This window comes from Chroicocephalus ridibundus, chromosome 3 (assembly GCF_963924245.1).
Source record: "Chroicocephalus ridibundus chromosome 3, bChrRid1.1, whole genome shotgun sequence".
Taxonomy (NCBI): Eukaryota; Metazoa; Chordata; class Aves; order Charadriiformes; family Laridae; genus Chroicocephalus; species Chroicocephalus ridibundus.
The window spans coordinates 124,913,587-124,930,995 of NC_086286.1; the positions used below are offsets into that span (position 1 = coordinate 124,913,587).

The following is a 17,409-nucleotide window of genomic DNA, read 5'->3' on the forward strand; positions in this document are numbered from 1 at the left end:
CTCTTCTAAATGTAGGCACAGCGGGCAAGCAGACGCTGCTCCTGATACCTTAGTCATCAGGGACACCAAGGTCAGGATCCCAGATCCTTTCACCATCAGTGCTGACACATGTCTGCTGAACATGCTGAGACTCGGCAGGAGTGCAAGTGTCTGCTCTTTAGGAGCAAGGAAATTAGTAGTCGTGGAAAGTAGAAGGTCTACTGCAGGTATTAAGGCATGATTGAGAAAGAAGGTGGAGAGATTTGGGGCAGAGGGAGGGAAGTCTCCTTGAAACCAAGGAGAGTTTGTCATTTTAATTATAACCACAATAATAACTATAATAACGATGATACTAATAACAACTATAATAATAACAACAGTAACATTAACAATAACAATAATAATAGCTATTATTTTCAGTTGACTTCCAGGGGAAAGAGATCAGATGCAGAGGCTGGGTAAAGAGTCCATTAAAGTCAATAGATACATCCATATTAGAAAACATGTATCAACATTAGAAATAACAGGCCTTGGCACTGAAACTGGATCACCTCTACTGTTAAACTGTTGGTCCATCACAAGCTGTGGTCTAAACCCAAGAGCAAAGTCCAGCACAACTTCCAAATGGTCTGGGAGCTGCTGCTGTCAGAGGATGTTCTCACTTGGCAGTCTGGATGAAGCCATCCTGAAATGGTGGGTGAGGTAACTTGATTTTATGGACATAGGCTGATCCATATCAGCTGGCCTTGGTGCCAGAGAATAGCCCCTGGTATATTTAATTTCCTAATAAACAAAGATAATAAAACTAATTGAACAGTTATCGGCATATGCCTGCAACGCTAGGGTTGCGGCATTGGTATATCCTTGGAAGGGGAAGGACAATGGGAAGAATTTGGGGAATAAATGTCAAAATGCATCATGGTCAAGCCAAAGAGATTATTTTTTTTTTTGTTGATAAAAGGTAGTGATTGCTGGTGAAGAGAAGACAGTCTACAAGAAAGAAGAAGCTATTGTGAAGACAGGATATAGGCAGGATGAAGACATGTAAGGCAAAGTAGGTACAGATTCACTGGAAGGGCTGTGAGGAATTTAGCATCTTTGGGCGAGAAGTGCGTTCTCACGTCATGTGGTGATGAAGTTAGCCAGAAACCAGGTACCTGTGCCTTCTCAGCTGCACTGTTAGAGCTTTGTCTCCCCCTCCAGGTCTTATCATTAAGTAATAGAGATAGGGAAAGAGAGACATGAGTATCCAGAAGACAGTGAGGAGTCAGGTCATTCCTACTTTAAGCAAGAAAGCGATCAAAAAGACGACTTTACACCAATGCCCATGATTTCCCATATTATAAAAGGAAGAGGAAACAAATTCCAGTGAAAAGCAGGCTGCAGCTTTCCGTGACAACAAAGAAACAATAAATACATACTACTAATCGTATCTCCTTATAAGGACTGCACTAATGAACTGAATAGGACCCATGATGTCTGACGTTGATGATGTCTCCCGCCTTTCATGTAGGTTGAGTCAATAAGACCAAAATTCCAAACCTTAGGCACCTAAATGCATATTCCAGCTAGCAACAGGAGGGAGCTTTGAACAAAGCCGTGTGTCCACTGCCCTGGAGGTCAGATGCTGTGATGGCAGAAAGCTAACAAGAGAACATCTAGTAGTGCAGAGAAGTAGCTAGGAGGCCTAGATTGATGGTGAACAGGGAACAAGAACAGCAACAAGTAACTGAATTGGCTCTGTGGGCAAGGCTGAGCAAGAGGACTATACTGCTTTATCTAAAGATTGTGAGGGTTTCCTTTCAAAAAGCAAAGATGCTTTAGTTAGAAGCTGGATATTTTGTGGTTGTTCAAAGCACTGGGTAAATTGGTTAGATTGAAAAAGTTCTGAAGGAAAGGTCCAATGCATACTCCCTTGGAGTATGTATTAATTAAAATACCCAGTCTTTTTGACCAGCTTCTTCTGACATTAGCTTTTTGGGGCACTGCCACCATCAGATATCCATTTCTCCATTTGCTAGAGATTGTCCACGCTCCAAATGGCTCCCAATCTAGCTTTCAGGATTTTCAGACCACCATGAGTCTTTAGAAAGAGAGGGACAGAGTCGATGCATCAGATAGGAGAGAAACATCCTCAAATTTCATTAGTGACTTCCAATAATTGCTGTAGATGACTGGAAATACCCTGACTTACAAAGCCGCCTGCTAGTGGTGAGGAGCTAAGCCAGGCCTCCTCCATAACACACTCTCGAAGTTTACGGTCGGAGAAACGTCTTTTATTAAATGTAAACAGCATCCTGCCGGAGGTCAGAGCCTTGCCGCTGCTGTGTATCCCAAGGTAATACCACTTTAAGCTCCACATAAACTCTTAAACAGTTTCTATCCTAAAACCAGACCGTAGGTGGTACAGTTTTTTACGATATGTTATAATAGTGCAATAAATCTGTTAGCTTAAAATCGAATCTCCGTGGCCTTTTAGAGAAATCATCATTAAATGTAAGGCCCTGTTAATGATGCCATCCCAGTGAAATTGTTTAATCTGCTAGGGGGGTGAAAGGTCACCAAATGAATTTTTTATAATACATCAACTTGACACGCAATAGGGAAAACTGTAATAGATAAAAGCAAAGGAAAAGGGCACTGTCTTCTTCTGATAGGTCAATAGCAGCCAAGAGAGTCACTCATCCACTTTTCCTTCACTACCGTGCTCCTTTTCCATTTAATATGGACACCCAATTAATACCTCAGCACCATAGACAACCTCATTTTAGGTGAATTATAGCAATTTCTTCCCCCTTCTCTGAAATGAAAGTGATCACAATACATCATAGCATTGTGCGAATTAACGTTAATTGATTCGAGTTACCAAGCATTGATGGGCCACTTCTATAATCTGGTCCTTATTGGGAGCTGGAAGGGATGGAGGGAAGATTAGATTGCATCCTCCGTTGCTTTGACGACGGCGGTCACCTGATGGCTTGTTAGACAGTTGTACGCTTCTATTGCTGGCCCCAGTGGGGTCGTCAGTAAACTGGAGTGATGTCCAAACATCATTACACGCTGCTCCGATATTAAAGCAAAGGGATTAGCACCTTATTGCAAGCAACCTGGATTTGTCATTGTGCTGTCGTTATCCAATTTCCAGATGATAATGTGACTGTGGCCTGCGGGCGCGAGGTCCTACAGCCAAACCAAGGTGTATGTGTATATATCTGTATCTATCTATATATATACATGTACACATGTATATACATGCATACACTCCCACAAAGACCCAGCATCCAAACCCATTTAACTATTTGCTCACCAGGCGCCTGCTAACAAAGCACGTGGAAGAATTTTTCCCCCTTTCCCACCCAATGCAAGGTAGCAGTCAAGAGCACGATGCGACAGCAAAGCGGGCTGACCTCAGAGCCAGAACAGCTGTCACTCGCTCAAATGTCACACCAGACAAGCTCTGCTGATAGAGGTGACACCTCTATCATGTTAAATAAGGTGGAGTAGGGAAAGGATCGGTCCTTTGGAGACATGACTGGCAGCTCCTCACTGCTGTGTGCACACTCATGTAAATCATTGCTTTTACTGCAGGTCTCATTAATTGTAAAGCGGGAAAATGGATCCATGAGAAAGGCAGGTTTTGTTTGACAGCACTAGGATAGCAGCGCTGGGACCAGATCTCTTTCCAGTCCTTGAGAAAGACAAGGGGGATGCTTCTGCCTCTTCTGCATGTGTCCAAACACCTGTAACTTCTGGGAACACCAGGAAATTGGGAAATGCTCCTCTTGAGCATATCCCCTTTATTTTTAACACAAACCCATAGTTTCAAAGACCCACACTGGCTTGGGTAATACATGACAATGACAATATACCCCTCCTTTCTGCTGTAGAGCCTGCAAAGTCTGTGAACATCATGAGGTCCAACAAGGCCAAGTGCAAGGTCCTGCACCTGGGTCGGGGCAACCCCTGGTGTCAATACAGGCTGGGGTATGGATGGATTGAGAGCAGCCCTGCCAGGAAGGACTTGAGGGTACTGGTGGATGAAAAGCTGGACATGAGCTGGCAATGTGAGCTCACAGCCCAGAAAGCCAACCGTATCCTGGGCTGCATCAAAAGAAGAGTGGCCAGCAGGTTGAGGGAGGTGATTCTTCCCCTCTACTCTGCTCTGGTGAGACACCACCTGCAGTACAGCATCCAACTCTGTGGCCCCTAAAATAATAAGAACATGGACCTTTTGGAGCGAGTCCAGAGGAGGGCACGAAGATGATTCAAGGGCTGGAGCAACTCATCCTGCGAGGACAGGCTGAGAGAGTTGGGGGTGTTCAACCTGGAGAAGAGAAGGCTCTGTGGAGACCTTATTGCTGCCTTTCAGTACTTAAAGGGGGCTTAAAAGAAACATAGGGACAAACTTTTTAGCAGGGCCTGTTGCAGCAGGACATGGAGTAATGGTTTTAAACTAAAAGAGGGAAGATTTAGACCAGATGTAAGAAAGAAATTTTTTACAATGAGGGTGGTGCAACCCTGGCCCAGGTTGCCCAGAGGTGGTAGATGCCCCATCCCTGGAAACGCTACAGGTCAGTTTGGATGGGGCTCTAGCAACCTGTTCTAGTTGAAAATGTCCCCGCTCATGGCAGTGGGGTTGGAACTAGATGATCTTTAAGGTCCCTTCCAAGCCAAACCGTTCTATGATTCTATGATTCCATGAAAGTCCTGCACTCCTTTTCCCCCTTTATCTTCCTCCTCATCTGCTCTCTCCTCTCCTTTCACCTTTCCTACCTCCTGCTCCTTTCCTGCAGAGGAACCAGCTGGTTTTTGGAAGCCCATTGTCAGAGCAAGCTGTGGTTTCTACCATGGTTACAGTGGACGTAGTACTTTTAATTGCTTGAATCTTGTAATTCATAGCTGTCACTTTTAAGTGGGACTGGCAATTTTTTTTATAAGTTTACCTTGTACAGTAGATAATAACCAAAATGTAGTTTAAAAATAAGGCTCAGAGGGGGAAGGTAGCTTGGGTGACTGGTAGACAGTGATAGATCCTTTAATGGATAGATCCATTTGCAGTGGCAACGTGAAGCTCCATGGCTGTTTTTTAGAAGGGTATTTTGGAGATTTGTTTGAAAACTTGCAAGGGAAATACTGGCTTCATACAAGCATCATATGCAAAAAGGGTGGACTACCTTGATTGTTTTTGTTTTTTTCCCCCTCAAAGACAGACACACAGTCTTATGGACAGACCTTCAACCTGCAGGAATGACTCACATATCTATCCCACAAGGTATACTTTGTGCTTCTTTGGAAGAGTCCCTGAACGCAAAGTATTTCTGCTTAAGCTGCAGTTTAATTCCTCTACTAAACATAGATGAGGAGACAAGATATCTACTCTGTTTCCCTACTCTGAATTAAATTTGAAGAAAAATGCTAAAACAGCAGACCTGGGGTCTAACACCTACATAGTCAAAGACCTTGTGTGGCATCATCATCCCTGGTATGACTGTGCCTTCCTGACACCATCATCCAGTTCCTGGATTTTCTGCTGAAAGACCACCTGAAGCAAAAAAATAGCAAAAGGATTTGTGATAAAAGACCCTCTGGAATCCAGAATGACTTCACTCAGACTCTTTTCACACACAAGTCTTCATTGCCACCATCTTCAGTGCAGAAAGATCTGCCTGAGTCCCTGAGTTCTCGATGACCGTCTACCTCTTGTTCACAGATCCTCCAACTACCCAGTTTGAAAAGAATTATGAATTGAGAACAAAATAGTGAAATTCATCCTGATTCCTAAATTGAAATATGATCACACAGTTTTATATGAAGTAATATGTATTAACTCCCCCTTTATTCTGATGAAGTTTCTTAACCCATCACTCTCATAAATAGCCCATTATAGAATCCCACTACTTTGATTAGAAACCTTCTAGGTTTCACCGTAAATTTATTCATGTGTACTTTTCCACAGTTTTGCTGGACTGTTAAATGAGTTGTTGGCCAAAAATGGGTCTCAGCTATTCCCAAACTATTTAAATAAAAAATAATGAAAAAAAAAAAAAGGTCAGAATATTGCATTGGCCATGTGGAGAAAAAAATAAATCAGGAAAATAGATTGATGTTGAATGAGAAATAGTCTTCTTCCAGTTCTGTTGGCAGGTTCTTCCAGTTTATTCCCTGAGGAGGAACCTTTTTCTATTTTTAAATGCAAATTTACCTCTTGGTACTTTACACCCAGTTGTTCCTCTGCTGTCATTGTCCATTAATATCTAGCGCTTCCTCTCTGGTATTTACTTTTCCAACATATTTTCACAGATAGGATGATCTCTCCCTTCAACCTTGCTTTGCCAAGTTAAACAAACCAATCTTTTTTTATTCCTTACATCTTAAAATAAACTATTTCCATTATTGTGTTAAATGTCCTTCCCTGTATCTACTTTAACTGAGGTTGTCTTTTTTTGTACATCAACAAACAGATTGGCACATGCTGTTCAAAAATATATTCTTTATACTGTCCCTATGAACATCTGACTTGCAATTAATCCTTAATTTTAAGGAGCTTTTAAGCTTATGGTTTAAGCTCCTGAGTATCACCTTTCCACATCTTTACTTCAGGAGTGTGTGGCAGATAAAATTTTTATAGAGCCTCAAATGCTGCAATAACTGCAGCTTTGATATCAGGATTTTTAGCATCCTCCTTTTGCCTACCCATTGGAGGAAAAGTTGTATCCCTGCGCAGGAAAAAACGTTGTCGTCTCCCTTTTTTAAAACCCTGTGCAATTCCATACAGCAACCTGCCTGAAACCTGCACCAAGGTTACCAAACCCAAACACTTTGGGGTTAGGATGTGTCAGAATTAATCTAGTTCGAACTTCTAACCCTGCCTGCCTGTGTATATGTCGTGTGACATAGCAAATTAGTTGTAATTTCTCATTTAGTGCTCTGCATGGGTATTGCTGTCTGAATGAGCAGTTCTTTGATGATTTGCTTCACTTTTATTGCTTGCTGTGAGTTTCAAACACCATCATTTCCTGCACACACACAGTTTTTCACAGATTACGCCAAACCTAACTCTTAATAAAGAAAGATTAATGCCTGCAAATTTCAGTTTGTAGCAGGTTAAAGGTCCGTCAAGAAGGAGCAAAGTACCCTGCACTGGTGTGGGGATACAGACTAAATGGCTTCTGGATGACTGTCCAATATTATATTTCTGATTTAGTATAAAGGCACCCGCACAAACACACGCAATACGTGTGCTGTTGTGCTCCCTTGTTCTTTCACTGTTATATTTATATTTAAATCAGGCAAACATTGCAAAACAGAGATTTCTATCTGTAAAATACATTGCAGCATATATTAACATACAGACATTCACAGGAAGATAAAGCTATGTGATAGTCATCTCTCATTCTCCAGCTGAGCAAGACTACAGCAATCACCTCCGTCTTTCCTTGACAATCCAATGAGCTGTGCTTGAAGTCACCCTAACAAAGGAGCTAAATTAAAATCATGTAAAAAAGCATTTCAAATCATAATGGACAAGTGATTTTTTTAAAGGCTTGGCCATGTAATATATAGATTTACTGCCTTGTTATCCGACCTCAGTAAGGTTTCCAAGGCTGCCTTCCCCCTCGTTGTCCTGGGCTGCAAAGATGAACACCCAGTCTCTGCTGATCAAAGACCTTTTTGTTGTTGTCTTGATGCAAGAGGAGCCACGATGAAACCACACGGAGACTGGCCCAGCAGGAGGGCAGGTTCTGTGTATACCTGACAGCCTGATTGGATCTTGCATGATTTAGGGGTGAAAAGATTTTTCTTTTCTTTCCACAGACAAATACACAGGAATACTTAGCCTGATTTGTAATCCCAGCCCCATTATCCTCGCTTGTGCTAGCATGTACTGCCTAAAGAGAGACAGATAGACAGTGGGGATACTATATGTCCCAACAGGAAAACCCTGATTTCATTTCACAAGTTATCTGTGGCCTTATTGCATCAGAAATGTCAGCCATGAGTAATTCCAGAAAAGCTATGACTGATGAGAAGCAATAAATAATACTGCAGAGGAGCCCAGGCAGCTAAAGGTGGATGATCTCTGATCTGGTCCTATGATATGGTGATGTTAGTATTCTCTTTATTATACATTCTAGGTCTTCCCCTACTGAGAAGGTGAATCTATGGCTTTAAGTTAACACTGCTCTTGTCCCTATAATAAATCAGCCTCCTTCCCAGGGACCTTTACTGATCGTCGCTCTTTGAACTGGTTTCACAGAGCATGCACAGATGGGAAGACAAACCCCAGCTGGGAGAGCAGTCCCCAGTGTGGAGAAAATGTCATTTGTGCCTGAAAAAAGGCAGCCACAAGGTTTCTTCCCTGGCACACAGAGGAGAGTGGTCCTTTAGGTGATCTCTTCCTCCCCCCCTCCCCATGATGTTACACTGATGCGTTCAGGAGCTTACAGGCATTTAATAGGGTTCTGGTGAACTTACTCTAAAAAAATCTATACCTTGTTCCTTTCCCACAGTTTAGCTATTGTTGCTCCTCTTGTTCTGGTCATCAATAATGGAGACCCTGTTCTGTACCTGTCACATCCTGCAGTCTGGCATGTCTTGGGATGGCGTAAAGACAGGATAACCTTTCCTATCACAGGCTGTAAAACTTCCTGCAGCATTTTTTTGCTGTCCCATTTTGTAGTATTCTACATCGTAAAACAAATACACCCACTGACAATAGTGATGTTAGTTCTGCCAGTGAAAAATATTGCATATCCTCAGAGTTTGTCCCTGATTTAAAATTTGATCTCGCAAATAAAAATTTCCCACTGTGCTTAATATATTACCATTAAAAAAAACCAACAAAACAAAACAAAACAAAGTAAAAACAGCAAAAAGCAAACAAACCACAAAATAAAACCAAAACCAACAAACCAAAACCAATCAAAAAAAGCAAAGCAAAGATTCCTGTGGTGACAGACCAGTGTCCTTACTGTGGGTGCTTCACTACCGTAAGCCACACAGTGCCTAGTAGAAAAGTTAAGTGTGTGAATGGCAGTTTGTATCTCTAGCAGCCAACAGACATCAGAATGGTACAGGGGTCAGTGGTAAATGTTACAGGATATGGTATTAATTAGAGAAAGTAAGTCTTAGACAAATCCAATTGCTTTCTTGCATAGATGGAATATGCTTAGTTGGGTAAGGCTCAGCAGTGCACAACATCAAAAAATAACATTATGCAATATCAAAAGAGTACATAATAAGGTTGCCAAACATCAAATCCCATGCCCCCTATTAAAAACAGATGGGATATTACCTTTTTCATATTTCCCATATGCTTTTAATATAGATTCAGGATCTGAGGCTGAAATACTCTGCTGTCTGCTCCCTTCCCAGCCTTGCTCCTCCTAGCCTTCTCTGCAGATAAGGGCTGCTGTCTGGGACATGGAAATAATGGCTGCAAGAGGCTGAAAAGAGAAAGACAGGAACAGAGGAAGGAGGTACAGAAAGGGTTGTTCGCTGCAGTGGAGGAGAGGAAAAAAATGACCTTCAAAAACTAAGTCTTGGTACAGAACACCAATAAAAAAATTAGTACATAAAAAACTGGCCAAGAACTAGGTAAAAGGCAGAGCTCAAAAAGTAGCTCCCATTGGGAAATTGTTATAAAGTAAAAGGATGACCTGTGCTGTTAAGATGCTTTATCTATGTCAAGAAACAAATGTGAAAATAAAATGCACAGAAGCATTGGTGGGCTAATACATTATGGAGAGATTAATCAAACATGGGCACCTAGGCCATGTGGTGTGTTGGATCTGGGCAAACAAACTGGATGGCTTGGGTCCTGGAAAGCTAGGACTCAGAAGGAATTAGTTAATACGGTGAACAAACAGTGGATCATGAAGTCTCCTATTTCTGTGGAAAAATGGGCTAATGGGATCATTGAATTCTTTCAGTAGAAAATGGGATTTAGCAGCACTTTTGCATATGGCACTGATATGGAGGAAAACTGTTAGTTTTTCAGATATATGCGCTTCAAAAAGAATCCAGAAAACAGAGACAGAGAAGGAAAGAAACATTCTCCAGAACTCAAACCTTTCAATTTATTAAAAAGCAGACAGCCAAGTGATTTGATTACTCTGGAGGCATCTGGAGGAGGAGGAAGAGTCAATGCCCAGAAACTCACTCATATAACAGTGAAAGAAAGAACAAGAGACTCTCATGGGAAGGTGGAGACACATAGGCTGACAAGAGACAACGGGCAAGTACTGACAAGAGACAACAGGCAAGTACTTGTGGCAGCAAAACCAGGGATAGCATCCAACATCTAGGCACACATTCAGGTAGGATTGGATATTTCCAGCTCTTCTGTCTTCAAGAAAAGAAAGGCTGAGGGATTTGGATCTTTCCAGTCTGGAAAAAAAAGGCTGAGGGGGGACCTTATCAACACTTATAAATACTTAAAGGGTGGGTATCAGGAGGATGGGTCCAGGCTCTTTTTAGTGGTGCCCAGGGATAAGACAAGAGGTAACGGGCACAAACTTGAACATAGGAAGTTCCACCTCAACATGAGGAGGAACTACTTTCCTTTGAGGGTGGCAGAGCCGTGGCACAGGCTGCCCAGAGAGGTGGTGGAGTCTCCAACTCTGGAGACATTCAAAACTTGCCTGGACGTGTTCCTCTGCAACCTGCTCTGGGTGACCCTGCTCTGGCAAGGGGTTGGACTGGATGATCTCCAAAGGTCCCTTCCAACCCCTACCATTCTGTGATTCTGTGAAGACCAGATAGTTTTCTAGAATAAGTATTTTAGCCAAAAAGAAAGGTCAACATGGAGGTATCAAAATGAACAGCAGTGGCCTGTGTTATGCAGGAGATTGAAGTAGAAGACTACACAGGCCTTTCTGGCCTTAAAGTTTAAAAGTATGTGAATTAAGGTTTAGACCTGCATGTTAATTAAGGCAACAAGCTGTTTTTCATAATACATCTCTGTATTTGTAGATTTAATTTTTTAAAATTTAATTTTAAAATTTAATTTTTAATTTTAATTCAAATTTGTAGATTTATTTTTTTAAAACTTAAGAACTATTGTAGTCTGAACTTCTTTAGAAGCATTGACTTTAACCAATACTTTGTAGTTTCAAGGCAAACATCCAGGAACTCTGTTCCTGGCTTAAAGCATCTCTGCACTACACAGATCCATGAATATCAGCAGAATATCAGCAGTAATTCACACTCAGGAGTCCAGCTAGTACTTGGGCATAGCTCTATCACTGGAACTTTATAATGTGTTTCACCATGGTTAGTCATATTTCAGTCAACGGAGAATTTACGCTCTATCTTAATAAGCAGATCAAGTGGTTAAATTGCCTCACTACACTTAAATCAGAAACTGCTGATACTGAATCTGATACTTACCTGTTGTTAGCTTCTGCGGGAAACAGTGAGACAGGCTGAGTCACCATTAAGCTATCAACTGGTAAGCCAAGGCCTCTCTGAAGGTCTCCAGTCTGATGAGCGTTGATAATTTTTCTGGCCAAACTCTTTAAGCTGTCGCTTGTCAACTCATTTCTTGGATGACCTGGTGGATCACCAAGTTCAATGATGAGCACTCTTGATGGACCAGCCTCATCAGATGGCCGCAGAGCTCGGGTACTCACTGGTCCTCTCCCCACTTTCCATGAGCTAGATCTGCTATGAAAGGCTGTACAAAATGCCATGTTGGGGCAGTGGTATTTCTTTTTGCTAGCATTGGCTGAGATTACCTTCAGCATGCTTTCACCTCCCAGCACATGATGGACTACTCTGACTTGGTCATGACCAACCTTCAAGAAATCATTTAATCGATGTATTACACTTGCTTCATCCTCTCCCCCAAGAGCCTCAGTTACAGTGAAAGCCACAAGAAGGGAAAGGCCAGCAACTACTTCTACAGGTTCCTTCTCATGCAGGAGAACATAGAGAAGATTGTCCTCAAAGCTAAAGTAATTTGCCCCTGCCCCTTCATTTGTTGAGAAAGAAGATGGAGTTGGAGAAACGTATTTCCCTTGAACGAAAACACGAAGGCTGAGTGGTTCATTGTAGAATATAGCAAGGGGCAGTCTGGTTGCATTTTGGCCACTGAGGAGGTAGAGTCTGAAAGTCAGAGGTGCTAGGTCTGGGAAGCAAATTGTAGTAAGTTTGGTGGATGGTAACACAGAAAAGAAAGTAGAACGATGGTCTGCAAGATAACACGATGAATGCGACGTCACATCACTGAAGGTGTCCATAAAGCTGTCTGTCATTGCTACCACTGGAAACAGCCTCTGGCTGGACATGTTGGGGTCCAAGTTTTCTAGGATGACAAGTGCGTGATCTGCCTGTGTGCAGAAGTAGCCTTGTACTGAGGGATTGAAGATGCACTTGCTGTCATCTCGGTAAATTCCTGGAAGAGAATAAAGGGAGATGGGGAGAAAAAAAAAATAAGAATTGTTACAGATATCATCTCAGCAGTTTGTGATATTTTTTATATATATATTTTATTTTTTTATAAACTGCTTATTTTCCCATTCAGCGCCCAAAGTCAATTTGTTGATGCTAAAATTTTACATAGTTTTTAGAGAAGCCTGAACACTAAGGAATATTAAATAGGTAGAAACTACATCTACCTCAAGATGTCCTTGAGCTGAAAATGGTTGAAGACTGGTAATGAATGGCAGAGAAGTACCATATACATTTGACTTGTTCTTTCTAGATATCAAATTACGGCCACGGTTGAAAGAGCAGGCACACTAGATGGACCTTTGGTCTGACCCACCACTATGTCCCTATGTCCTTATGTCTTCTACATTCTCCTGGTTCCAAGCTTGTAGCAGGGTAAAAAATCAGGGCATGACTGCAATTCTTTGGAAAGATGATTTAACAGTGCATGAAACCCGCTCATCCCATTCACAGGGACTGTATCTCAAACAAACAAACAAAAAAAAACTAGAAAGGACCAGAAAATCATTCATTTACTCCAGAAGTGAATTGCCTCACCAAATTTTAGAGCTAGAAGAAAGCACCAGATTCAGACACCTACAAATAGTGGAGACCTTTATGAGTACTCCAAGTGTCTACGCTCCCATTGCAGTCAGTGGAGATCTGGAGTTTAAATCGTTTACCCACAGGCAAGCATCTAGTATCTCATGGGATACCCAAAGGTAAGCATCTAGTATCTCATGGGATACCCAAAGGTATCTGAGATATGTCACAGAGTGTCTATAGAAGACCTATGCACTTGAAGGGTGGCAGCCGGAGGCCCAGTGGGACACCCCACAGCACCTGAAATTACACTAGACACACATTTATGGTAACTGAAACACTCCCATTTCCCCAGCCATCAATGCAGACAAAACAGTTTAGAAAGTAATGAAATTCATGAACCAGCAATGTGCCCTTGTGGCCAAGAAGGCCGATGGCATCTGGAGTGCACTTAGAAGAGTGTCACAAGCAGCTCAAGGGAGGTCATCCTCCCCTTCTATTCTGCCCTGGTGAGGCCACATCTGGAGTACTGTGTCCAGTTTAGGCACCCCAGTTCAAGAAGAACAGGGAACTGCTGAAGAGGGGACAGCAAAGGGGACAACAAGATGATTAGGGGACTGGAACTGTTATGAAGAAAGGCTGAGGGACTTGGTTCTTTTTAGTCTGGAAAAAAAAGATTGAGAGGGGATCTTATCAACGCTTATAAATACCTAAAGGGTGGGTGTCAGGAGGATGGGGCCAGGCTCTTTTCAGTGGTGGCCAGTGACAGGACAAGAGGTAATGGGCACAAACTTGAGCATAGAAAGTTCCACCTCAACATGAGGAGGAACTACTTTCCTTTGAGGGTGGCAGAGCCCTGGCACAGGCTGCCCAGAGAGGTGGTGGAGTCTCTGTATCAGGAGACATTCAAAACCCCCCTGGATGCGTTCCTGTGCAAGCTGCTCCGGGTGACCCTGCTCTGGCAGGGTGGTTGGACTAGATGATCTCCAAGGGTCCCTTCCAATCCCTATCATTCTGTGATTCTGTGAAGGTCATCCTAAAATAGCTCTGTTTTGTTAGCTGGATTGCCCTTTATAATCCTGTAATTTTAGTGACCAGAGATAGGATCCTGTCACTTAAACACAAGTGTATAATGTCACCTGGACTTCTTTGGGTAACTACAATGTCTGCAGATGTAATACATGATTCATGGGAGTACAAAAGCCACTTCAGACAATGCTTTAGGTATTCTTTCACTGAATATGACAGGAGCTAAGATGCTTCCACGTACGTCAGAATTTGCCACCAAATCCCATCCCAAGTGTCTGTGGTGACAAGTCGAGAGGATCCTTTTATGAAAGGATCTATACAGAAGAGAAGTAATTCATACAGTCTTCTGAGTACACTCCACCTGACCAAATATAGGTCTCTGCTTTAAGATGAGAGAAATTGTGCCTTAGGCTGTAATGATGCGATCATCACTGATTACAAAGAGAGAATAAAAGTAAATGAGTTCAGATTCAGGCACCAAAAGCATAAACATTTCTCCCTGGAGCATCTTAAGAAAAGATGCGTGTTTCTGTTTTTCCTTCCTCTCTTCAAAATAAAATCAAAGGAGGAATTTGCTGCTGTAGCCAGCTATAATCCTCCTTCCCCCATAAGCCTGTTCCTTCCCTAGTTATCTGTGCTCAAGAATGTGTTAGGCAAGGCACGACCAATGTCTAAAACAACTCTGTGTTCCTCATTCAGTAGCTTTGGGGATGTAAAGGAAGATCAACAATGCTTGGTGTTAATGATAAAAAGAAAGGAACAGCAACACCCTTGAGAATCACAAAGTTGTGGACAAATAAAAGGGCATCCCCCTTATCAGGGAAACATTGTAACTGTGAAACTCGCTGCTAGAAGAAAATACCAGACTCCTGGGAAAGAAACAAACTATGAGAAAGCAGTTTAGGCTCTGCTTATAGCTACATCTCAATGTCTGGATCCTGTGGATGCTTACCTATGATTTATTTCAGGGGGATTCCTCATGTGCAGACTGGTACCCATGTCTGCGAGCATTTCCCAGAATGAGCTCTTTCTCTGCACGTCACCAAGGGAAGCAGTGAAATTACATAAATATCAAGCTTTGTTTAGGGAGGATGGTCCAAGTCAGATAGGATCTATGCAAAAGCCCCTATTTTTAGACATCAATTTACCATTTTCTTTCTCTTTTTCTTGCCTTTTCTTTTTTTTTTTTTTTTTTTTTTTTTTTAATCTTTATAAGTGTTTTGCTATCGGCATGTGCCAGGGGAAAAAGGAGAGGCAGCAACCACTTCATTCAGAAATAGAAGTGGAAACGCTGCACTCGGAGACATTGGGTATTGTCCCGGAGCGGTGGGAGGACGCAGCCTGCAGCAGGCAGCCAGCCCACAAAGGCTGACAGATCTCATCGTCTGCTCTCCCGGAAACCTCCCCCATCTCCCCCCGGTGACATTTCTCTTGTCTACAAATGGGATTTGCCGATATTTTGTGATTTCCCAGGACTTTCCTTTGCCCTGCCTGCCTCACAAAGTGGGTTTGCTCAGTTTCCTGTGCACACACCCATGTACGTACATGTATCATTACTTGTCTCCTTCTAAATGGCCTTATCTGCCAGTCACAATTTCTGCAGCCTGCAATTTCGATCACTTTTAAATGAAACCCATGCTGGCCTTAGTAATCATAATGTCATTTACAATTTACCACAAAACACGTTTATTCAGTTAGTAGCACATTGAAGAAAGAGAACTCCATATGAACTCTCTGCTGAAGCCCTAATCTGATTATTTCCTCATGAAAATCCAAGCAGGGGTGCTTGTAAGAGGGGTCTGAGAGGAGAAGGAAAAAGTGAGTTCTGGCCACAGCTGACTCTCATAATCAATGCGAATAGATAAGTGACGCGGCGTGTCAGGGCCAGCAGCTAATCTGCCCTGGGGCTTTCCTCTAAAAAAGGCCAGAGTGGACAGGACTTAATAAATACTGAGTGACCACTGAGTATTGAGCTGACATGTGCTATTTACATTGGCGATGAACAATAACAGTGATAAATTCCAGAAGCGTCCCCTCGCAGTGGGTGAAACTAGATTAAACAGGTTATATTTGTAGGTGCGTGTGTGCTTGCACACACACGTGTGTGAGAGAGGGGAAAAAAGTGGGGAAAGAAAGAAAGAGAAACCTGGTGTGAGTCAACAGGAGACTCTACAAATGGGTGGGAAAGATGAAAAAGATGATCATATCTGCAGTCATTTGTGAACAGGTGAGGCTGAACATCACATTGGGAACTGTGGGCACCTGAAGAAGGGAAGAGGGCATGTGTGTATTGGGCTCTTTCATGGACGTGTGTGCCGGGTGTGTGTCCCACTCTGTGCATGAAAGAAAGAGAAATAATACACGGAAAGAGTGTGTGTCCACCCTCCCCAGCTATTTCCTCAGCCTCAGAGAGCAGACTTTGCTTTACACACATTCCCCTAGCATCAAATCAAGTTTATTATTTAATTACTTACATGCACGCACGTACATAGACACACAAACATATATATCTATATGAGATTTTAACACTCAGGTTGCTTCTAGGGCTCCTGACAAATATTAACTTTGTGTCAATATTTGTCCTTCCTGTCGTGAAATGAGGATTTTCCACCTCATTTCACATTTGAAAAGAAAAATGCGCCGAGGGGGTCCTCTTTGCTTAGGAAAAAAAAACACCACCACCACCAACATCTCATATCCTTTATTTAGAAAAATGGAGCAGGGGGGAAGGAGGGAAGAGTATTTTTAAAATAGATGTTTTGACTTAAAGGCACACAGAGCCCTTTGCAAGTCTCCTGCCTTTTCCCTAGTTCCCCAATGCCAAATAAATAAAATAAAATAAAATAAATTCTACATTTAAAATTGAATGAAATACATCAACATTAATGATTTTCCCCTTCAGGTTAACACCACCATTTCCTTCAATAATTTTTACCCATTTCGTGATAGATTTCACAATTCATGGTACAAGGAAAAATATAGCCATTTTTTGACAAAAACAAAAGGCAATGTCATTTTTTTATCAAAATAAAATAAATCTCCCGCAATTTTCTTTCCATCCGACTGGATTTGCCCGTCAGTTATTTCTAATTTAACTACAATTATAGTTACAAAAATATAAAAGCGAGTCGGGGAAGAAGGGGGAGGGGAGAGATAAATGGGACACTGTTTAGAAATTGCGATTCATTGGCCTTGGGCTGGCCAGCACATATCTTTGCTGAGGGGGAAATATTCATCAGCATTAACTGTTCCTTTTGACCTGCTGACATTCAAATGTGAAATAAAAAAAAAAAAGGTCCAGCAATAGTACCTTAGAAATCCAGTGAAGGTAAATTATTTGTAGGTTGGTTTTTTTTGCTATACAAAAGGTTTTCTACATTTTGTGAGTTCAGACATTTCCCATAAATAATTTTGGCCCCAATTCTC

The 17,409-nt window shown here is 42.0% G+C and overlaps 1 protein-coding gene across 9 annotated transcripts in view; it reads right to left on the reverse strand.

Moving 5' to 3' along the window:
* PKHD1 (PKHD1 ciliary IPT domain containing fibrocystin/polyductin) overlaps positions 1-17,409 on the reverse strand; it is a 279,614-nt gene that overhangs the window by 20,090 nt on the left and 242,115 nt on the right. For 8 of the 9 annotated variants that reach the window (XR_010070475.1, XR_010070473.1, XM_063330663.1 and 5 more), the window contains one exon: positions 11,371-12,376. Coding sequence is in view for 7 of the 9 variants with exons in the window: in XM_063330663.1 (XP_063186733.1) it covers positions 11,371-12,376 (1,006 nt within the window). In the remaining 2 variants the exon portion in view is untranslated. Of the gene's footprint in view, positions 1-9,274; positions 9,426-11,370; positions 12,377-17,409 lie in introns of all 9 variants that reach the window. The other variant, XM_063330665.1, reaches the window with a different exon arrangement.